Source organism: Synchiropus splendidus, chromosome 19 (assembly GCF_027744825.2).
Source record: "Synchiropus splendidus isolate RoL2022-P1 chromosome 19, RoL_Sspl_1.0, whole genome shotgun sequence".
NCBI classification, from domain to species: domain Eukaryota; kingdom Metazoa; phylum Chordata; class Actinopteri; order Syngnathiformes; family Callionymidae; genus Synchiropus; species Synchiropus splendidus.
This window is the reverse complement of record NC_071352.1, coordinates 7,602,501-7,625,358: the sequence shown is the minus strand read 5'-3', so window position 1 is coordinate 7,625,358 and position 22,858 is coordinate 7,602,501. Positions and strand designations below refer to the sequence as shown.

At 48.3% G+C, this 22,858-nt stretch overlaps 1 protein-coding gene across 5 annotated transcripts in view; it reads left to right on the top strand.

Moving 5' to 3' along the window:
- Positions 1–22,858, top strand: part of LOC128751672 (BAH and coiled-coil domain-containing protein 1) — a 63,127-nt gene that overhangs the window by 39,213 nt on the left and 1,056 nt on the right. For 2 of the 5 annotated variants that reach the window (XM_053852884.1, XM_053852879.1), the window contains 25 exons: positions 1,795–1,920; positions 1,996–4,239; positions 4,761–4,875; positions 4,957–5,156; positions 5,231–5,389; positions 5,795–6,078; positions 6,139–6,484; positions 7,142–8,050; positions 10,770–10,939; positions 11,001–11,137; positions 11,249–11,359; positions 14,656–14,761; positions 15,606–15,807; positions 15,874–16,059; positions 16,529–16,687; positions 16,751–17,022; positions 17,425–17,551; positions 17,613–17,727; positions 17,848–17,923; positions 19,495–19,603; positions 19,687–19,803; positions 19,876–20,016; positions 20,091–21,298; positions 21,369–21,605; positions 21,679–22,858. The exon at positions 21,679–22,858 is cut by the window's right edge and continues 1,056 nt beyond it. In XM_053852884.1, coding sequence (XP_053708859.1) covers positions 1,795–1,920; positions 1,996–4,239; positions 4,761–4,875; positions 4,957–5,156; positions 5,231–5,389; positions 5,795–6,078; positions 6,139–6,484; positions 7,142–8,050; positions 10,770–10,939; positions 11,001–11,137; positions 11,249–11,359; positions 14,656–14,761; positions 15,606–15,807; positions 15,874–16,059; positions 16,529–16,687; positions 16,751–17,022; positions 17,425–17,551; positions 17,613–17,727; positions 17,848–17,923; positions 19,495–19,603; positions 19,687–19,803; positions 19,876–20,016; positions 20,091–21,298; positions 21,369–21,605; positions 21,679–21,888 — 8,066 coding nt within the window. In that variant the 3' untranslated portion in view covers positions 21,889–22,858. The remainder of the gene's footprint in view (positions 1–1,794; positions 1,921–1,995; positions 4,240–4,760; positions 4,876–4,956; positions 5,157–5,230; positions 5,390–5,794; positions 6,079–6,138; positions 6,485–7,141; positions 8,051–10,769; positions 10,940–11,000; positions 11,138–11,248; positions 11,360–14,655; positions 14,762–15,605; positions 15,808–15,873; positions 16,060–16,528; positions 16,688–16,750; positions 17,023–17,424; positions 17,552–17,612; positions 17,728–17,847; positions 17,924–19,494; positions 19,604–19,686; positions 19,804–19,875; positions 20,017–20,090; positions 21,299–21,368; positions 21,606–21,678) is intronic. The other 3 variants (XM_053852882.1, XM_053852881.1, XM_053852883.1) reach the window with 3 other exon arrangements.

Sequence of the window (22,858 nt, the reverse complement as noted above, 5' to 3'; positions counted from 1 at the left end):
TCGTCACGCTTGCAAACAACATGCTGCAGCAGAGAAAAAAAGCCCCTCTACCAACTTGGGGAGAGAATGCCAAAAGGCTTCGCCTCCCAAATATCAGAGAGAACGTCTTAAACAAAGAAGCCCCCCCGCTCCTCCGGAGATGAATTGGCATAAACGCCTATTAATCGGGACGGCGTGGACGGAGATAGGGAAGTGGAGCTCGCACATGTCAGAAGAAATGGCAAAAAAAGCAAGGGGGGCTGAGGTGTAATTATCACCCCTCGGCCTCCCCAGATACCCGCACCTCCTGTGTTACCCCCGTGTTACTAGCGGGCTGTTTGCCCTCTCTGTGCGTTTCATTAATTAAGATGGGAGGAGACGAAGCCCGCTCTGAGTCGAGGTCATTAAGCCCACCACAACACACCTCCCTCCCCGGAGCCCACTCACCGTACCGGTCCCATTGTTCTAACCGAAGTGAGACATTCAACACTTGAAGCTGCAATGAAATCCAAGGTGCTGCACACAGTTTCTTACACACACACAGCGGATTTCCAGGATCAGGTCTCGCGTCAGCCGCCACAAATACCCACCGTCTTTCATACTGCGTGCGCAGCCATGTTCTCCCGTCTCTCCGCCCTCCCCCGTGTGTTTGTTAGTGAGCTGAGGGTCAGGGAGGTGGAGAGACAGGAAAAGGCGGCTCAGGTCGCGGACGTGCTCTTTTCACGTTGACGGACAGAAGGCAGGTAATAATGCTGCGGAACAAGCTAGCATTTCAGGTTTTCTTTTCTGTGTTTTTTTGCTGATTGTGTTGTTGACTGGGCTGCAGCTACAGAAATCACCTGACACACTGTCCTGCCTCATTTGGTTCTACTGCACTGTATAAATTAGGTAGCAAACACGCTGATGTAAACTCCGCCTTGCATCAGAATGTGCTGACATCAATCGCTGGTTATTGGTCGCGGGAGAAACTTTGGTGGAGGTGGGTTGTCTAGCATGTAGCCTGAAGGGTGAACAGACAATTGGGCTGACATTGGTCTACTTCAGCAGACGTCAGAAAGTGGTATTAATTCATGTGATTTATTAACACAATTTTTAGCTGGACGGTTCCAATTTTCTTAAAATGTCATTTTTAATGCTTTAATGGCTGTTTTTATTACCATCCAGTCCACGTCAGGATTTGCTCACCGTTTAGTTCGGGCTGTTTAATCGCATTAATCACATGAGATAAATGGTGTTTGAAGTTTTACTCACCGAGTTCAGAACGTGTTTTAGTCCTAATTTTCGTTCAATTCTGGGAGCTACGGCATCACTAAGGAGATCAAGATGTGGAAGGATTGCCGCCCAGTGCACCACTTACTTGATCTATATTGAGCAGTGGCTTAAATTTCACCAGTGAACCGGCCAAATATTGGAATGAACCTGACTTGAGGCCAAATAAAATAAGCATTTTTGTGTTTAATTTAGCATAGTTACCGTTGTGTCAAGTCAACATCTGCACATCTGACCGGCCAACATTCTCATGAAACAACATTTTTCATTCAGTTCCAATCCGTGTGCATCCATTTATCGTAATATATTATAAAATTATTACTACACATTTAGGTTTGGAAACGTGATATGACTTGAACAGCCAGATCTGCCCCTTTGGTCTTCAGCTTGACACATGACAAAGAGCATTAAAAAATCTGGGGTAACTAGGCTGCATGTTTGATTCTAGCTCAAGGCAACTAGCTTGTGTCCTCTCCCAGCATGGTTTTCCTACAGCTGCCATTTTCTTCCCTTCAAATAGCATCTACTGTTCCTCTTCTCTCCCAGCTGCTGCGGGGTATCCTCGATTCTCAGGGAGTCTGGCGCACACCTTCCTTCCAATGGGTCACCTGGATCACCATGCCAACAGTGGAGTTCTCTATGGCCAACACCGTTTCTATGACACTCAAAAAGGTAGGACATTTGTCCATGTGCGAGTCAGCGTTCCTTCTTTGCTTGTCTAACTAATCTTCCTGCCCTCCTTTATAGAAAACTTCTATATCCGAGGTCTCCCTTCCCAGCCTCTCATTCCGGCCAATCACAGTCTGCCTTCAATGCCCCGCGCAGGCTCTGGTCTCTCACAGGGGTCTTGCAGCCGAGACAGAGACCAGGCAGCAGGGGCGGGTCTACACAAGAGTCTTAAAGAGGCAGCGGTAGACAGGGGAGGCGTACCTGTCAAGGACAAGGAGAGGACAAGTAGCAAACAGGAGGCAAAGGAGAGGCAGCACCAACATCACCACGGCCACCAGCCTCCACAGCCCACACATCATCTCCACCATTCCCACTCTCATCAACAGCACCCACACTACCCACAGCACCCACTGCCCTTGGAGGAGGTGAACAGCCAGACCCTGGAGAGGCACAAAGCTGCCCTGGCTATGGAGTATAGTAAAGAACACTCTCAGAGTATGGGGAAGCCGCTCAGCGCCTGCTTGCACAACGGCAAGATGCAAAACGGTGATACAGGAGCTGGGGCTGGAGCTAAACCTCCAATGTCTAGCTGTGGAAGGGAAGGAACACCCCTTGGGCCCATGGGAGGTGTGGGAAGCAGTCAAGGGAGACACATGGGGTCCAATGGTAATAATCGCTGCACCAAAGAGGGAGTAAGTGGTGAGATGAGAATCAGTGAACAAACTTCAGACTGTCTGGAAAGAAACCAGGCTTCTGTTCACCACTCTCTGCCCTACTCTGTGCCTCCACCTTTACAGATGGGGTCAGCAGCTGGAGGAGCGCACCCCCATCCACATTCTCACGCTCACCCCCATGCACATCCTCACCCCGGGGGCTTCCACTGCCTCCAACTGCACCCTAGACATCCACACCACCCACATCATTCCCACCATACACACCATCACCCAGACTTCTTCTGTGCACCCCCATCAGCCCCACTAGCTGACCCGGTGTCACATGACAGAGGGCCAACTAATGTCGGTCGAGATCCAAAAGGGCCTACATTTGTACCGTCAGTAGCAGACCTGGGGGAAAAATCTAGTGGGACATTCCAGCTGGGTAACCCTGACTGCCAGGGGGTGGGTGGTGGAGGCGGTGGTAACGTCAAAGACAAAGTGTTGGAGAAGACTGGCGGTGGTGGGCACCACAGCAACTGGCAGAGAAAACAACAACAGCAGCAGCAGCAGCAGCAACATGCATACAGGAAGGCTGAAAAGACGACAGACTGGATGCAAGCCCACCAGCATCACATTCAGGCTTCACACCTCCCTCCAAATCCACAGCAGCAGCCGCCACACCAGCAGCAACACGCTGTCCGGTCTCGGAGTGCAGAGTGTGTCAACAGTGGCGTGGATATGGACGTTTACAGGTCCTCCATGCCTCAAGGGCCGAAGACAGGACACTCAGTTCCACATTCGGTGAATACTTCCCCTTACAAAGACTGCTCCCACCAAGCACAAGCTCCCAACTCCTCCCCACATGGAAGCAAGAACATAGGTCAACACAATGGAGCCACAATTGGTCCTGGAGGTAGCTGTTCCTTACAGAGAGATGGCCAAAAGGTTGCCAGGATACGGCACCAACAGCACGGACGATCTGGACCCGACACCCCTTCGCCCGTGGAGATGAACCAGGGCGGCAGTCAGGAAATTAAACGAAAGATGGACATGTCGACGTATTATTTAAACAACAGTGGGCACCACCACCAGCAGCCCCCTGTTCCTCCCTGGACCATGAGGCCTCACCATCATATTACCCATGTAGAGGAAGATCAGAGGAAGTCATATATGGAATTAGGAGTCACCACTGGACAACAAACCCAGCAGCAGCAACAAGGGATGAATCTGCCTCCCACCCAGTCCACACCTTCACTCCCCCACAATCAGCAGCAACAACCCGATACACAGACACCGATTCAGGGGGATGGCAGCGCGATGAAAGGCTTACTCAAGTACAGCAACCAGCAGCAGCCACTGCTGCTTTCCCAGAAAACCCCATTTGGTGGATTAGGGAGCCTCAAGTCAGGAGCCGCTGGGGGAAGCTGTGCACTGCAGAGCAACAAGCAGCCCCTGCCGTCCAGAAAGGGACAACCCATTGACAGTGAGCGTCCTGACTATGGTGGGCGAAGCCGGGATATCGGAGAAGCAGGTCACGGGGAGAGTGAGGTGCGGCAGCCGCCGGTGGGAATAGCAGTAGCTGTTGCAAGACAAAGGGAACCTTCCTGTCGTTCATCAGAGAATCACCCAACAAATCGGCACGGCAGGGTGCACCCCTCTGTCAAAGGTAACTGCATTGCATCACCACTCTGCCGCTGTTCAGTGCAGTGTGATATTAGGGATCACACAGCCTTTTTAGCGCTGAACTGTTGAGTGGGAGGGAGGAGGCCATTAAAAAGACAAGTGCAGGTCCTGGGATTAAGTCTTCATGAAGAATGTATTCCTGCGCCAATTACATCACCATGAGAGAGTGTTGTGGGTGTTTTTTTTTTAGGAGTGAGAAAAACTTCCTTTCCCATCACAGAAGGCCCTGTAGGCTAGAAGACACTTTTTGTTGTGAATACAACACTGCTAAAATGTCCATGGAAAAACAGGAAATATTACTACTACATTTCGTATTGCTGTTGATGAGAACAACTATGGTATCGCTTTAAGCCATTTTCCCCTCTTCACTCTCTTTTTAGGCTGTGAACCAAAACTAAGGTTTTGTTCAAGTGTTCAATTATACATTCAAGTTAGTGAGAGAGGAGAAGACACGTTTCTCTTGCTGACAAGATGTTTAACAGTTAGTTACTGTGTGTCTCACAGGACAACAGCACACCATGTATCCGTCAGATCCTGTCATGGACGAAGAGAGGAAGATGATGAGCGGAGAACAGATGGGCCTCACTTGTTTGGACAGAGAGCGAGACGCATACATCAGGTGCAAACTGCTGACTCGGTGAAAGTGAAAGCTTTGTTCTTTACCATCGCATGTTTTTATTGAATGTCTGGTCTGTTACAGGGATAATAAAGAAAGGGTGGAGTTTGCCCGGATCCATCCGTCTAACAGTTGTCACGGAGAGCTCACTTCTCACCTCATGGTCCCGGGTGGGACGTCGCTCCAGTCCGGCCAGTTAGGCGATCCAGCTGCACATTCCACTCATCACCATTGGATGCCTCGGAACGGAAGCCCGTCGCTGTGGATGACGGGGCATTCGTACGGTGAGAGATTGGAGTTGTACTTTTTGGAGCATGTAGCAGCAAGCCGTTTCATTGGTTCTTCTGGTGCTGAGCAGGTATAGGCCACACGGCGCTTCACCAGAATCTCCCCCCGGGGTTTTCAGCGGGCATGCCGGGCCCTCTGCAGCCAGTCCTGCCTTTGCCGCAAGATCCGTCTGCACAGTTGGTGGTCCTGCCCACTGAGCCCTCGCCCCATCCTGCCACCCACCACTTAGGTATCCATAACTCTCTAATGGCTCTCTCATGCTATTCTGTCTGCCCCCATGAAAGTCCCTGATCCAGCTGTGACCCTTAGCCACTGAAATGACCTAACTCCTCCTCTGTAGCGGAAACAGTTCCCAACAAACAGGAAGACATTTATAGCATGCCCCTCTCTATTAATGTGTCGTCCACCCACTGTTCTTTCACAGTGCATAGTTTAAGGGGGTGGGTGGGAGTCAGCTGGGAACACTCCATAGGGATGGAATTCATTTTCTATCCATGGAGACAAGTTTTGTGTTTAAATTGAGGGAAGAAAGTGGAATGTTTTGTTGTGTTGTGGCGCCCATGTCCAAAGAAAAGTGTTTGTTTTGTTGGGAGGAAGCCTCATCCATCACACTCTCTGTCCTTTCCTTCATTAGATGTGATGGAACAGCAGGGACTGTGGCCCCCTGTGTACGGCGCCCGAGGCCCACCTTCTCACATGCAGCATCCCGCTGTGTACTCACGGTCACAGTTTCTACGGCAACAGGAGCTGTACGCTCTCCAGCAGCATCAGCAGCTTCAGCATCAGCATCAAACCCACCAGACACAACAACCGTCTCAAGCCCAGCATCAGCAGCAGCAGCAGCAGCCGCAGCAGCAGCCGCAGCAGCAGCACAGAGCTGCTGTTGACATGCAGCATCAAGCTGCTCACAACACACAGGTGAACATCTCAACTTCCCAACGTTCACACACAGTCTTCAGCAAGTTTTCTTCATCACAGATGCAGAAGAGGTCAGCAGAGTCCTCCGTGGGCCTACAGGAACTCGTTCCAGAACCCAGGACGTCCAAACCTGCCAAGCCCTTTTCTTACAACCAAACCCAGAGGAACTCCTCCCCTTCCGCAGCCTGTCCTCCGCATCTGTCCCCCTGCTGCCAGTCCCCCTCCATGCGACCGCTTCCAAAGAGCACTCCCTCGACTCCTTGTCCGGTTCCCAGCCCTGCGGTCACCGCTCCTCGCTCCCCTGCCATGAGTCCTGCCACGTCTCAGATACCTAAAGTGGTGGAGTCCCAGGACAAGAGGGGGGAGGGTCAGCCCCCGCAGGACTACCCAGAATCCCTGGAGCCTGGTAAGCAAAACACTGTAGAAGTACGTCTCAGCTTCAAGCTCTTTCATGGGGATTGAGAAATTACGTTTTAGACACAGTAGGGCAACTCACTGTCGGCCTGCTGAACTAGATGTCAGTGAAAAATAAGACTAGAAACGTCCTTTATTACGAAGCGAACTCTCACAGAACCTGTCAGTAACGCTGCTCCTGCTGGTGGGCTGCTAATTCGGGTGGGTGGCTCTGTTGGCTGAAGCCCCCTGATTAACTGAGCAGATCAAAGCTGCAGAAACTGGCTGCTGGCTGAGCGGGGGCTTTCCACAACTGTTACCTCGGTAATCACAGAGAGACACCTCAATTGGAGCGCACCCCTCCGCCCCTATCTGCCCACCGACCCTGCAGTCTCTTCATCATCATTACTGACGGGCTAACAGTCGCCTCCTGCCAGAGGAGGAGAGTCAACTCTTTTCATAAAAATGAAGGAGCACTTCAAACCACATTTCCACACACGTGGTCTGTCTCGCTTCAGAAGTGTCCTTCTGCTTCCTGTTTTTGATCCCTGGTGAACTTCAAGGTAACAAGGCTGTGAATGACCCTGACATTGAATACATTGGTGTGCGATTAGAAAGAGCAAGCTGATCAGAAATCTGCGTCAGGATTTCCTCTTCTTTCCCTCCCCAGATTTGCCTCCAGAATACACTTATCCGACGATTCCGATTGGCTACCGGAGTGGACCCTCCCCACAGGATGTTCAGCTGGCAGAGCCGGCTGACCTGGAAGCGGTCCAAGTGGAACCAGCTGAGCGTGCTCCCCAGACTCTCCCGAGCCTGCAGGAGGAGCTGGACTGCCAAGCCGTGGTCAGGCCTCTCCAGGAGACACTTTCACCCAAGGATGTGGAGCAGAGAGCAGAAAAGGGTATTGATGCTGGGGTTTTAGAGCAGAAAGAGGAAGTGAGCGGCTATGTGGAGAAGGAGGCAGTGGAGCAGGGAGCCGCTGAAGAGGAGGTGTTGGTGTGCCCCCCTGCTGACAGCCCAGTCTGTGAGGCCGCTTCCTGCCCGGTGTCCCTTTCAACAGATGCACCTCAAAGGCCAGATTCTGTCATCACCCTGGAAGAGGACCATGAGGCGGCGGGTGAAAAGAGCCAGGTGGAGCTCGCCCAAAAGGTCACAGCGCCAGGCGAGCAGGAACCAGTGTTAGCCACTGTCATCCAGCTTGACCCCGCTTCCCTGCCGGCCCCGGGGACACGGCCCTCATCTCCGCAGGAGGAAAAAAACACCACAGAGCCACACGGAAACAAGATGACCCCTGATGACGCCTCGGCGGATTCGTCGCACCTTTCCCCGGCCCCTGTCCTCACTCCAAGTCAGGCGAGCGTGCCCGACAAAAAACCTCTGGTGCCCTGCTACTGGAGCCTGGAGCTGCTGATAGCTGCGGCTTTCTGCACAGATGTGCCTCCGTTCCCCTTGTTTCCTCTCAGTGCCCCGTCAGTGGTGCCGTCGCCGCCCAACCCCCACCAGGGCATGGAGCTTCTGAGCGAGCTGGCAGATTTGGAGATACAGCAGCTGAAGCACCATGTTGGGGAGACGAAAGGTGAGGTGTTAGGTAGAACGTCACCACTGAGCACACATGTATGGAGCCATCTCTCTCCCCTCCCTCTTACGCCTCCACTGCTCGCTCTTGAGTCGGTTTCCAAAACGATGGAATTAAGATGAGGACTAAATTTGAAAACAACATTTTCCCTCACACTCTATGGGTCGTTCTATGGATCCAGTGCCAGTTCCACTTAATAAAAAGAGCAAGATGCATATCATCCAAAAAAAAAAATGTCTTCCCACCTCAAATTTCTCCCATCCCATGATGGAAATGATTTATCCATTTCAAACATACCACGTATCTCTTCTTGCCAAAAATGTTCAGTGTTTGATAAAAAAAAAAAAAATCCTTCACTTACGTTTTCCCTGTCTATTATGGGGAGAGAAAATTGAGATATGCCATGATCATAACAGCGCAAATATCGAAGTGTTTCAGGGTGGGATGTCAAACTGAGCATGAATGAAAAATATACTTCTATTTTTAAAAACCATTTATTATCTTGGGGCATAAATTTAACAGTGAAATTAATGAAAATGTGGTTAAATCCTAGGACAAATGTTAAAGAAGCCTTAAATGTGTTATGTTTACAGGGACAGTGGCGCATGTTTAGTGCCAACCTTGCTTGCTACCGCAAAGTGGCTCAGATGCTGAAGACTCCTTGTGCAATATTCATCATTCATTGAAGTTAGACGGCGCTCATAATGACTGAAACTTACATAAAACGATGGGAAAAGGTGACGAAGAGAGCGGTCAACAGAAAAAAATGTCTCCACTCACTCACCCACTCAGTTACTCATCAAAACTCCTGCCACCATTCACCAGTAAATAAACTGCAAGCCACACCCAAAGGTGGAGAAACTGGTGTATCGACACAAATAAAATACAAGACCAACAAAACAGCCATAAATTTGGCTCCTAAAACATGTACTTCACAACACTTCATATTTTCTAAAATGAATTGGAAAATTGCCACTTTCGTGGACCTAGCCTTTAACATTTTTACAGCCGCAGTCCTATTTATTTATTTGTTTATTTTCCTAAGGTGCTAAAGATTATAGTCACTTTTATTTCTATTGCACCTTTCCACAGCATTAAGTGCTGACCACAGCGCTTTTTATGTGACATCCAGATATCCAAAAAAGACAATACAATACACCGTATATTTAAAACACTAAATACAGAAAAACAGCAATAAAACCAAATAAAAATAAATATGTACATTTTTTTTAAATGTAGCATAACACGACCACCGAACATTTGCTGCTTGTAGTGTCACGTACATATCCGAAGTCTTCCAGAACATTTGTGTGAAACATTTTGAATGAAATCCGAAATAGCTCTTGTCCAGATGCTTCCTCTAAGACACAGCTTTCAAACAGTGGTGTAAAGCACACATAAAACAGACTCATCCACCTTTTATCTTAGCGTCTACTGAGACCCTACCGCGTCCTCCCTTCAGGCCTCCTCTGCTCCTGACTTCCTCCTAGAAACTTCCCGCTGGTCTCATGAGCCTCAGGTGGATTCTAACATCTCCCCCGAGAAAGCGCCGGCTTCAGACTCGGCGCGGCACGCTAAACGCGCTTTTGTTTTCTAAATGGCTGTTCTCATGATACAAAGACCTCTAGAGGGAGGAGGAGGAGCCAGCCTTCTCTTTCCTTAAGAAACATCCCGTTCAACGCAAACACATCTATAGACAAGCGAAAAATAATCATCTCCCTGTAAACAGAGAAAGTTAGTGTGTAATGACAAATGTTGTGCGCACCCCGGAGCATCGCCACGCTAATTAGACCCCATTGTTTTAAAGTGCCTTTAAACACAACCTTTTTTTTTTGTTTTCAAAGCACCACGTGCCTCTTTATTCCGACATTAGGATGTTTTGTGTTTACCGCAGCATCCCAAACGCTGCTCCCACAAGAGGCGTCTAATAAAAAAGAAGAGAAATTACTGATTCAGTGATGTTGGCGCTGTGATGCCAAATCGTTGACAGCTCGAGGAAGCGACACAATCACGGGAATCAAAACAAGAGCGGTGGTTATTATGTATGAATGCATGTAAGGATGTGACACTTTGTCATTCTTCTTCTGAGGGCTCTTGTTCTGCGCAGTCACCGTTGTCGAGCGCCGATTTGGTGCTGGCCTGAGGACTTGTTGCCTCCTCAGTTTACTTCATCGCAAGTTTTTAAGAGAAGATGAGCTTACGCCGTTCGCCAAAACATCGGGGTTTGTTGTCGATCAACAAAAGCAGCTCTCAAGGGCGAAATATTCATAATACGCAGCAAGAATTTTTGTTTGCCAGGGAGGGAAGTTTCCAAGGTTCCTGGGAAGCCCAAGTGCGTGCGGATGATGTACTATCCTGTTGAAAATAACTTGTGAAGGAGAGATTTGGATGAAAGTTTCGGGAGATCTGGATCAGTTTTTAGGCATCAATTCAGGGGTTAAAGTGTACACGGTACTAGGCGTTCTATCGGTTAGGATTTGGCACTCACCACCGTATTCCAATTCAGCCATAAGTAAGGACTTTGTTGGCAGAGGTTTGTGCTCTATGTATGTATGTTGTGACTAAAAGATTAAGCGACATGTGGGCGGAGTCACTGTCGAGTGGCTCTGTTCCGTCCTCACGTTATGGCGAGGAGCTCAGTCCTCCAGGAGAGGTTCAGACTGGATCCAAGGTGAATCGGTTTTGGATACCATTTTAACCTCCTGCTTCTCTCTCACAGAGGAGGACAAGTTGATGTTTGACCTGCAGAGTTTGGCCACCCTTGCGACGGCACGGGCTCTCGAGACCGGCTCACTCGACGACACCAGAGCAGGTCCAGGCCAACAAGACCCGCCTCGCAAAACCCTTAATTTACGTCGGAAGTGTAGCTGGACGCCTCGCAATGAACCGGTGAGACGTCAAACAGCTATAGATGGGAAAGTAGGTATCCTCATAGCGATGTGTGCTTCAGGTGTGTCCCGCTAAAGGAGGCATTGAAACAATGGACGGTCCTGAGCTGGCCATGCGGGTGAAGCTGGCGGACATACAGCGCCGCTACAAAGAGAAACAGAGGGAGCTGGCCAAACTACAGAGGAAACACGATCACCAGTGAGTCCATGTTGAAAGTGCTCATGACTGAAGATGAACCCTGGTGACCAGAATTTCAGCGATGATTTGCACGTCCTGTGTATCAAAGCTGTTTTTCCTCCGTCGGTGCAGAAAGGAGGAAACGCCTCGAAGCCCGGCGAGACGCGGGCCAGGACGACCGAGGAAGAGGAAGCCCATCCTGAGCGCTCCGGTGTCGTCATCGGAGGGCCAAAGAAAAGTCAAGTAAGAATCCCAACTTTGGTTTTGAGGCGAGGCACCACCTCCTATGAGTAGGCCACACCTTCCAGTCCAGTCCATCATGAAATAATACACAAACCTCTTGTACTTGTAATGTTACTGTGATATCATCGCTTGGATTTTTTTCCCGCGTCCACCTGCACATTTCAGTCAGATTTCTCGATGACGATTGGCGAGTGGAAACTGACAAAGTTGCTTGTTAAAGTGCAGCTGTTGCCCTTGGATTTGGCTGCGCCATTCATCCCCAACATTTTGGCCACGGATTTCCAGCCGCAGTAACTGAAAAAATTCTCTTAAAGACGACAGCCCTCTGTCGCAGCAGTGAAGAGACTGGGCAACTGTGGCCAGCCAAGCCCAGATCCCGACAAATTCGGAGACGGTTGCGACGTCTGTGTTTACTCAACACAGCAACGACACTACAGAAGCACTCGGAGGTGTCAAGCCATCTAGTTGTAAAACCTCAGTGGCATGAGTGTCGTGCTCCCGGGGCTTAGCTGGACTATGTGTGGCGGGGGGCCGCCTGCTGAATAGGGGATGACAAGCGGAGGATGTAATTAGAGGACTGTGAATTCTCCCGTAATCTGCCCCAGCAGCAGGAATGTGACACTCTGCTGCCACTACGGGCCGTAGAGGTCAGCGCAGGTCCCCCCCCCCCACTCCCCCCGACTCTCTGCTGGGAATATTAATGTGGTTGAAGTTTGCTTCACAAGTTTGCCATTTATTTGACCCCAACTGTCATGTTTAGAACGCTGAAGAGTCACAGTCAAGACCAGCATGTAGATGACTCTCAAGTCACGCCAACTGGTTCTCATCTACTTTTAAAAGTGTTTAGGGATAGAAGGGGTCATTCAGCTACGTTTGCCTCCAACCCTTTGATCCTGGCACACCAGGAGAGCTTGAGAAAATAGTTAGATGAAATGGTCTGTGACATTAATATTTAAAAAAAAAAAAACTAATTAAGAAACAGATCAAAACAAGATCCAAAGTTATAGTAATGTATTGGTTTATACATCTGAATATATATATATATATATATATATATATATATATATATATATATATATATATATATATATATATATTCAAATAGGATCATAAAATAATAAATAATAAATAATAAAAGCAACTATCAACGGGAAGTTATTATTATTATTATTATTATTAATAATAATAATAACAATAATAATAATAATACTTTTATTTTTATTTTTATAGTCGGAATGGCCTAAAACTTTTGATAGCAAATATAATATCACAAATAAAAGTAATTATTTTTAAACAAAAATTAATTATATAAATAAAAAAATATAATTAGTGTTAATAATTCATGTATACCAGCTGAATTTAACATTATAGAAGTCCAACTAGCCTTCTTTAATAAGCGCAGTGAAATGTATTCTTGCGAAAGAAAGTTGGACAAACTAGAAACACAGCTGTGAAGTGAGTTGCTCCGCGCTGACCTCATGAGAGAACCATAAACTGTGGGTTCAGTTCTCAAGTGTAGGACGCTCAAAAGGTTGTGAGGAATGTTTGCTTGAGTCTGAAGCTCCCCATTGTCTGCTGGTGGCTGGATGTAAACAATGGAGTCTGAGCAAGCCCTACTGGACAAACCATGTGATGACACAAGCGCTCCGTCGCGACGTGTTCAGCCTGGTCTTCCACTTATCAGTCAGACAACCTGTTCAGGAAAAGTGTTGGACAATGAAGGACGGTTTTTGAAGTCTGTCCCGGGGTAGCCCGCAGCAGCGTACGTCAGCCGGCGGAATCTCTCCCTGCGTCTCCTCCCTCAGTGATTTGGGCAACATGCCACAGAATCTACTCCCATCTGTCCCTCTTCCACGTCACCTCCACTCTTCGTCCCCCTGCCCCCTTGCCCGGCCAGTGTGGATCATAGCGCCGGAGCTGATTCTTGGTGACAATGACGTTCCAAATCAAAGGGTAATGGGGCCAGACCCCTGCAGCACCCTGCATCCAAGGCAGGACTGACAAGTGAATCACCATTCCTGTCTGTACTGTGTGGAATTTTGACACGCTTGTGTCTGCAAAATAGTTTTCCCAACCGACTTGTGTTCCGATCACTTGACTCAAGTGTATCAATGCTTGACTATTATGTGTCAAATCTGAGGCTTCGGGGCCAAATCTGGCCAGTCCAGTCATTTTATTTGGCCCTTGTGACCTTGAAATGCACTTGATTGACTTAAGGTCTGATTCTATCGTAACTTTAAGGGCAAAACAGCACGATAATATCTGATAGCGTGACTTGGAACTCAACGCTTTGGGAGTGTTTCCTGTTCATTTTTTCAAAAACAAGTTTGTGGGATAAGTTCGCCAAATGTAGTCTGGAAGGAAATGATCTGTCCTTTTTCTGAGTCGATTGGTGTGTTTCCGCGTGTTTACGAACTATGAATCTATATGTTTTGGCTACTTCAAACACACACTTTGCACACGCTTATTCTTCTGTGTTATGAGGAAAAGTTTAGCCGAGTTAGCATTAGCCTCCAGTACGTTATCTGCATGCTAGCACCACATGTTTGCTAAACTCAGGAAACCAATATAAACTATAGAAAGACAGAGTTGAATTGTCTGACGCATTCTGCGTGCAACAATCAGCTCTGCGCTGGCGTCATTTGTTTTTATGTTGTTCTCCGGGAACGAGCGCCGCGGTCCTTTGTGGCTTCACGCTGCTGCTTTGATTTTCGGGGCAAAGGCAGCGGGGAACCAAAGGAGGAGCTGCAGTCCCCGCTAATCAATTCTGTTTAATTAGTCCTCAACACACAAACACGCACGCACACAAAGAGGAGGCACCACGTCAAATTGGGTTTGTCAGCGGCAGACGGCGGGCCGGGGTGGGATCTGCAGCGGGACCGCAGGCTCTGTCACTTTCGGGGACGCTCTTGCTTCACATGTCCACCATGCAGATATGCGGAGGTGCAGCCTGTTGTTGGAAGTGTAGTCCCCCGGCTTTGCTCACACACAGGGCAAAGAAGTTAATCTTTTGTTTGAGAGCGGCGCGGCTTGTGGCGCACGGACTCCGGGCAGATGTCCAGAGGGAAATTCGAGGGAATTTGTAGCGGCGAGGCTGCTGCCTGGTGGAGAGTGTAAACCGGAGCGCAGTGATATTTACAGAAAACAAAGGCGAACGTTTGAATTCCAACAGCTGCACACATCTGATAAAATGTTGAGCTCCCTCCAGTTTTGCCGTCAACACTCTCTCCACGCCTTTTATTAGCCGTCCATCTAAGCAACTTTGGTGGACGTCTCTGATCATTCTCTGTCGACAGGTCGCTGGTGACAGGTCATTCCGTGACCTCTGATGAACTTGGAGAAAACCAGAGGCGGAAGAAGAAGCTGTCCAGTCGGAGTTTGGAGCGTCTCAGCTGCTCACAGGTCAGTTGGCTGCAAGCTGGAGGTGCCATCAGCTTTTTTTTTTAGAACATTTTAGGATGTACATAGTCACAGTTATTGCCTCAGTAATGAAGTTACAAGGCTCTAAAATTAATATTTGCTTCATATTCTTCAGTGTTACCGGTCACGAGAGTCTTTTGGAAAAAAATTATAAAGCAATCTAAAAATATCATATTGTTTTTACATCATATATATATATATATATGAATTGTCAGATTTGTCTTGACCCAAACATTTGTGTTTCGCACGGAACCATTTGCTGTAAATCAGCTCACAGCGACGTGCAAAGGTTCAAAAATAATTTTAATTTTTTGCCAATACTGGACGGTGATGCAGTTTTGAAGGAGTTATACAGAAATCAGACTAAAACTTACAAGAATTGTATATTTTTGTTGAAGTATTTTCTGCGCCTGAAACAAACTCGAAAGCTCTCTCTCTCCTTTAGCTCCTTTTTCTGTGACATTTACATGAGTTAGTTTACATTCGGTTTTTTGCTTATTTTCTGTGCTGCCGTTACCATTTCAAATTTCATAGAACATAGCTGTGACGCAAAAAATTTTTAATATTAATTTATTTACATTTTTCAAGTTTAAACACATGCTTTCAGAGGTAATTTAAAAAATAAAGGATAAAGCTTTTGCTGTTACATTATTTTCTATTAGTATGTGTCATTGAAATCATATTTATAAGCCATGAATTTTTAAATATGTTACCTCAAGTGTGTTTGGACCAAATGAAATATTGCATTTAAACAACATGCATGGAGGATGTAAAAAAATATTGCATTCGGATTTGGCGTTGATCTCAGTCCTGTTATGATTTCCAGATCAAGGGCTGCAGGAAAAGTGGTCTTCACTCTGAGCTCAGCTCCAAACTGAGCAGCGAGGTGCAGCTCAAACAGAAAAACCTGAGTAAAAAGGACAGCAGAGACAAGGAGGCTTCGCCCTCAACCCCAAAGAATGGACACAAAACTCAGCGATCTGTCAAAGTGGAGAGCCGGCGTGAGTCCAGCGGACAAAGCGACACAGGTAGAGACACCGGCTGAGAAGACGTGAGGGCTTTTTTTTTTTGGTAACGGTGTTGAACCTTCTCAGCAGCCAGTGTGGACAGTGGGCCTCACGAGACCTGGACCGGACAGACGCTCCCCGCACGTAAGAAGGAAAGCATCACCCCCTCGCGAGATTCTTCTGGTGCTGGCAAGCCCAGAGCAAAGGTCATGCGAGGTCACAGGTCGGGGGCGATGGAGGTGGGAGACACCGACACGGACTCCTCAGATCAAGGTGAGACAGTCCTGGCTCTTCTTTTACTTGAGCTGCAGATCATTTCAACATGCAGGTTTCAGTGGAAAAATCTGGTCGTTGTTTTGCTGTCACTGAAAAGACAACGTGACAAAGTGTTGTGTTTGAAAAGCAAGATGAAATGTAAAGGTGTGCAAGGACAACTGAGAACTCCATGTGTGGACACTTGGCTCTGATGGGAGCTGACAGTCCCCGGCACAGCCAGACCGGGTCAAAGAGCGGCTTGAGAGCAACGTGACGAACACATGCATGTGGGTTCAAACCAGGAAATAGCATCAAGGCGAAGCAGCCAATACATCACTGGGATGAGGAGTTAAACTATTTACTTCCACACTAATGAAGTGTCTGGGAGATGATGGAGGGGAGTTAAGGCGCTTCACGGCTGCTAATGACTTAAAAAGATGGATCGGCTGCAGAAGTTTTGAGACCTTCTTTCTTCTCCCCTCTCAAGAAGACGACAGCTACGATACGGACGACGGTCAGGATTTCCGAGCCCAAGCCCCCAGAGACGTGCCGTCCTCGCTGACCCAAGGCCCCAGTCCGTCGTCGGTTGTGAAGCTGGAGGCCAACCAGAAAGCCAGGAACAAGCGACAGCGGCAGGAACTTTACGGTGAGACTGGCTTTTGATCCAAGCTTCTGGTTTGTTCTGATCGTCTCCAAATGATCCCTGCAGGCTCCCAGAGTCTGTCTGGAGTGGAGGGGGATGTCAAGGTGAGGAAGAAGCCCCCGTCCAGGCCGGGAATGTCCAGCACCAAGCGTGACCACACGCAGGACGGGATCGGTAGAGCCAGTTCACAGAGGCCCAAGGAGCCTCGCTGGGGAAGCTTCAGCAGCAGAGGCAACCGTTTCAGGAGGAACATGGGCCTGGCAACATTTCCAACCACCAGTGAGAGGCTGAAGAGGGCCACCCGCAAGAGCACAATGTTGAGGGGCGCAATAAACAAGGTCCGTTGAAGTGTTAGGGAGTGTTAGCTGGTGGAAAAATACAAGTATAAATCTTAATATGTTCGGGTTTATCTATGGAGCCCAGGCTTCAGTGGCTCCAGAGCAGTTGTTCATATCTCATTTCATTATTGATTTTATCATTCACATTTCATTTCGACTCAGTTTGGATTCTGTAGCCTTTAGCTGAGCCCTTTCTACACCTCAAAATTGAGTCCCCTGCATTCATTCATCGCTAAATCTCTTGTTCTGTCCGGGACAAGACTCAACTAGACCCTTAGGTGCGGATCAGATTTGTACCCTACACTGAGCATTCCACCATTTTTTGTCACCTGTCGCCCTCTTTTGTGATTCCTTTCCGTCCCAATATCTCAAGTTTTAACCGATTATTCCAACATCTTGTAGCCAAAGGGACGAGCGGTGAGTCGCCTGCTTGAGAGCTTTGCAGCAGACGAGGGGTTTCGGATGGACGGCAGCAGCTTCTCGGACGAGGAAGAGGACAACAGCAGTTCCTGCAACAAAGGACCAGAAGGTCAGTATCTGGTGCGTATAACCTTTCACAAACCAAAGCAGTAACTGATCTCCTCCTGCAGCTCCGAACTGTGTCCTGACCAAAGAGCTCATCATGGACGGACTGAAGGTGCTGATCTCTAAAGAGGACGAGCTCATGTACGCGGCCAGGGTCCACACACTGGACGTCCCTGACATGTAAGCGCCATGGCCATGTCTTGAAGTGCTTCAATGGAAACCAACCGCTGTTTCTCTTGCGTAACGTTCTATTCCTGTAGCAACCGAAAATATCCTCTTCTTTCTCCGCTTTCTTTAAAGCTTCAGCATCAGTATCGATGGAGAACGAGGAAACCGCCCGAAAATCTATTCATTGGAGCAACTGCTGCAGGAAGCTGTGAGTTCACTGAACTGCACTCAAACAATGTCGGTTAAAAAAAATCATTCCACTGTGTAAATAGAGACAAGCAGCACTTTACTTATCGCTTCTGCTCAGATGAATTTCAACACGAAGGGAGTCGAGGATTACATGTATGAGGAACACGCAACGTCTGGTTGGAGGGCCCTTTGCGTCCTTTGATCTATTCAGTCTGCAGCCACCGTTTTCTTTTCAGAAACGATCGTTTTATTTAATCGTTTCAAAGATTTTTTTCTCGTGATTTGAACCCACTGTGAATTATTTCCATAATGGATGGGGTTTTGACAAATAAAGCAAGGGGCTATGTGGTTAGCCAGTTAGCATTGGCTTATTTTATGTCATAAAATTTACTCTCACTTGGAGTAAACAGCTCACAGTTTGTAAACAGAGGTGACACATGAGTCGGTGTTCCCGATTATGGCAGTGGAAGTGTGGCAGAGTGCAGTTGTTTGTCAAGCTATTATGGAGGGCTCAAAAAGATGACGCCTTAATCCGCAAAACTCGCACTGACAGGTGAAGAAATGACCCATACAACCGCTGAGTGTTCTGCCAAGTCCGTGGTTTGACTTGAGTTTTGCAAACTGAAGATGGAGCCACTTCCTTCCCGCTAAAATGCACGCTCATATTTTTTGATGGCGTCGACTGTAAATGGGTCGATACTGGTTCTGAGCACAGCAACAGCCCCCCCTGTGTCTAATCCTGCCCCTATAGGAAAGGCTAGCTTCCCTCCTGCTGATGCAGGTTTCACTTCCTGAACAAAAATAGGATTTCATCGGTGACTGCTGAAGAAAGTCTGCTGTCTCATTTGGTTAAAGGGCATCAATCTAACCAAATAACTGGGTCACCCCAAAACTCCAGCTGTGAGGAGCATCCTGACTGCTGCCAAACACAAGAGCGTGTCAGAACAAAGCGGTTAATCATCTCTGCGAGAGATGAAAAGAATTTTTTTTTTACCAGAAGTGCAAGAAGAATGATCATTTATCGTCTTTATTTTGGTTCTCTAGCCGCTGGATTATTCGCCGTTTAACTTTTCACTCTTGCTTGGAAAGGTCTTGTCCGATAAGCAGGGAGCTCGGCAGGTTTGGTTCTCAAGAGTGAAATGTTTGTAAACAAAAGCTGCTAAAAGGCAGTAAAGATTTGAAGTTGGGACATCAGGCTGCCCAAGCTTCATCCACGCACATGCTCACTGCCACATCCACACCTCCATCAAAGGGACCCTTGCCATGGCAACAGTGAATTAAAGCATTTGAAAGGGCCCCCAGTGAGCGGCGGATGCTAGGTCTGCCTGCATTGTCGAGGGGGGAGGATCTGGCAACCTGCACTCACAGACTCCCTATTCAGGCCCTTCTTGGTATTAGTCAGCAAGTCAGGATTTACTGCATCATGGCTTCCGCTCTTTTCAGCCCTGACTGGCACGTTGGCATGAGATAAGTGCCGCTTGGAAACGTGGCACTGTGGTTGCCCATGTACAATGCTCAATGGCTCTCACAATGTGTGCGCTTTTGTGTGTCCGGTAATGAATCTTAATTACGGTGTGGTGTGACTTTCAGGTCTTGGATGTTCGTCCAGATTCAGAGGCTTTGCTTCGGGAGGGGACCCGGGTGTGCGCTTACTGGAGCGAGCGTTCACGCTGCTTGTACCCTGGCTACGTCCGAGGAGGTGAGACATCTGCTGCTTTGGGTTATTTTTAGTCAAACATTTGGTGCCCTTGCTTTAACATGGGCATGTGTGCGCATGTTAAGGTGGCGCTGCCGAGGAAAGCAAACAAGGCGGGGTGATGGTGGAGTTCGATGACGGCGACCGAGGGAAGATTTCTCTCCCAAATATCCGCCTCTTACCACCAGGATACCAGATTCAATGTAGGTGTTTCATCGTCAATCCTTTCATGGGAAGTTAGGAACTGACTTTAGTCCTCAACTTGTGCGATTCAGGTGGCACGTCATCGCCGACTCCACCGACGGCAGCTGCTCAGAAAGGCTCCAGTCTGGAACGCATTCCTGACAAACTAAGCGACAGAATTAAGACCTTGAGCACTGAAACTAGTGAACAAGTGCAGCACAAAAGAAGACCAGGTAAGACTTGTCTCTGAAACTGACCCTTTTCCATCTTTCTTTTCGCTAACGTGGAGGCCCTGTCTCACGTACAGGTAGACCAAAGGGCTCTGGGAAAAAACAAAATCAGAAGAACGCGCAGGCTAATAGTAAAAACTCATCGCTGTTTTCGGGTTGGCCTTTGATGACGGGTAACAGAAAGAGGACGCCCTACAATCTCTTCCAACTCAATGGTGCGACCAAGAAGTCTGCACGACCAAAACAGAGTAGCCTGTTTTCCCTGCCTCAGACCCAGGCACCTGCCTCCACCCCGGCAAAGGGGCTCTTCAGCAGCAGCTCCTTTGAAGTGGACTCCTTCAGCAGCATCGCAAACGGCTACTCCTCCTTCTGCTCTCAGTCCACAGGGCTGCCACTGGGCGCCCGAGGTGGACTTTACGGGCAGAAGTGCCGGCAAGAGGAGGCGGCAACACCAAAGGGGAGAAAGTCTGGACACCAATTCCTGGTCAAGTTAGATCACGAAGGAGTCATGTCTCCAAAGACGAAGAACAGCAAAGCTCTTCTGTTGCGAGGTGCGACGACCAGTCTGACAGGGATGCCCAGGACCCAGGCGTACTCCCATCCAGTCCTGCTGGTCAAAGACAACAAAAAAGGCGGTGCCTCCAAGGTGGAACTACTGATGAAAGGAAACGTCGCTCCCAAAAAGCCATCGATGCAATATGGAGACCTGGGCTTCAGTGCTCATCGAGAATGTCACAGCTCCTACTCAGACCTGGACGACGAGGAAGAGGAGGAAGAGGAGAGACGGACTGCTATGGCCGTAGCTTCAGGAGGGTTAAGGACTGCTGGCCATTTTCTCTCTCGTCTTTCCATGTCCTCCTCTTCTTCCGGCTCCTCTAGTTCCTCCTCATCAGGATCTCTCTCCAGCTCCAGTGTCTGTTCTTCAGACAACGACTCCTCCTACAGCTCAGAGGACGAGGAGAGCTCCAGGGTGATGATGCAGAGTTGCATGACCTCTCATCGTGGGCTCCTACAGTCCACTCAGGGCTCTACTTCTTCAAGGCCGAACCAGCACCCCTTTGCAGCGAAATCCATGGCATCTTCTAACACGAAGGGAGCTGAGAACGTCTCCCACAGCAAGTCCTTGAAAAGGAAAGAATGCAGCATTTCCTCGTCCAAACCACCCAAGGACATGGTGAAGAAACCGAGACTGCACCCTGAGGACCATCCTGCCATTCCAAGGCCCAAGGTTTCTGCATTCCTTTCAGGGGGGCAGATGTGGAGGTGGCTTGGTGACCCAACGCAGGTAAGAATCATCTACACCTGATGCTGTATGAGGTCCAAACCAGACTTAATAACAGACATTCTTGTTGCAGAGGCGAGGCCTGAAGGGCAAAGCCAGGAAGCTCTTCTACAAGGCGATAGTCCGAGGGCGGGACATGGTGAAGGTCGGAGACTGCGCAGTGTTCCTGTCAGCTGGACGACCCAATTTGCCTTATGTTGGTCGGATTGAGAGCTTTTGGGAGTCCTGGACCTCCAGCATGGTGGTCAAGGTGAAGTGGTTCTATCACCCTGAAGAGACCAAGTTGGGTAAAAGGCATCGAGATGGAAAGGTAATTCATCTTAAAGATCTAGGGAGAAGCTACTCAGCTATGAAGCTAACATTTTCTACTCTTCCCTCTACAGTACGCCCTCTACCAGTCGTGCCACGAGGACGAGAACGATGTCCAGACCATTTCTCATAAGTGTCGGGTGGTGAGCAGGGAGGAGTACGAACGTCTTACACACAACCAGAAGCCGAACAGTACGAACCCCGACCTGTACTACCTGGCCGGAACGTACGACCCCACCTCGGGTCAGCTAGTCACTACTGATGGGGTCTCCATCTTGTGCTGAGCCTCTACAAGGACACTACTGAGGGTTTCCACTGGAGGACGCGTTCACTGCAAGGAGAACTGTCTGAGTGCGACACTGATAGTGTCTGGATTCTCACTCGGAGGTCGAGAAACGGTGGAGGTCCAGGCCTTTCCGGCACAGACAACCGTTTCAAGTGGTTCTTTTGTATCAAACTTTTTTTTTTTTTACTGACGGTATAACATTTCTCTATAAACATCTCTGACCTATTATCCGACAGCGAGACCTGGATCTCTGCCTGAACCTCATCATTCCAGGGATGTTGACACACATGTAAAAGATGTAAAGTTGTGTTGTGTAAATATTTGCATTGACCCGAACCAAGCCATACACTTCAGTACCTCTCACCTGTCAGGTGTATAATTGTACAGTCCAATCGTTTCCTGTTGTTTATATGTACATAAAAGCTATTTTATATAGAAGTTTATTGTAAATATAAGATGTATCTTTCCATGTTTGCAATTGATTTATTTTTATATGGGTAAAGAGTATGTTGTTTGTGTTTTTTCTCTTTTGTTTCGTTCAAAGTCATTTTCTTTGGGAAATCGAGATTGGGGAGTGTTGCACTGCGTTTGCCCTGCTGAGACAGAAACGTCGACGGCTACGTTCACATCACGGCTGAAACCGTATTTTCTTTCACAGATCAAAAATCAGGAATGGCTTCCAACATGGCTGCTGAACGTTGTTGGGAAGCAGCTTTATCCGATTGTTGCGTTGAATGAGTTCTGAATCACGTATTGTATCGTTCACTTAAAAACAGTTAGCTACATGCTAACTCTTATGGTTTACGAAATTAATCCAAAAACGTTCAAATTGCAACTTAGTCACATGGGTTCATGCTTCTCGGCTAGTGCCGATGCTGAGTCGGGCCTTTTCACTGAAGAAAGAGCTGAGCCAAAAGACTGAAGTCTAGATTTGACCAGCCAGTCAGTTAACCGTGGTCTAATGGTGG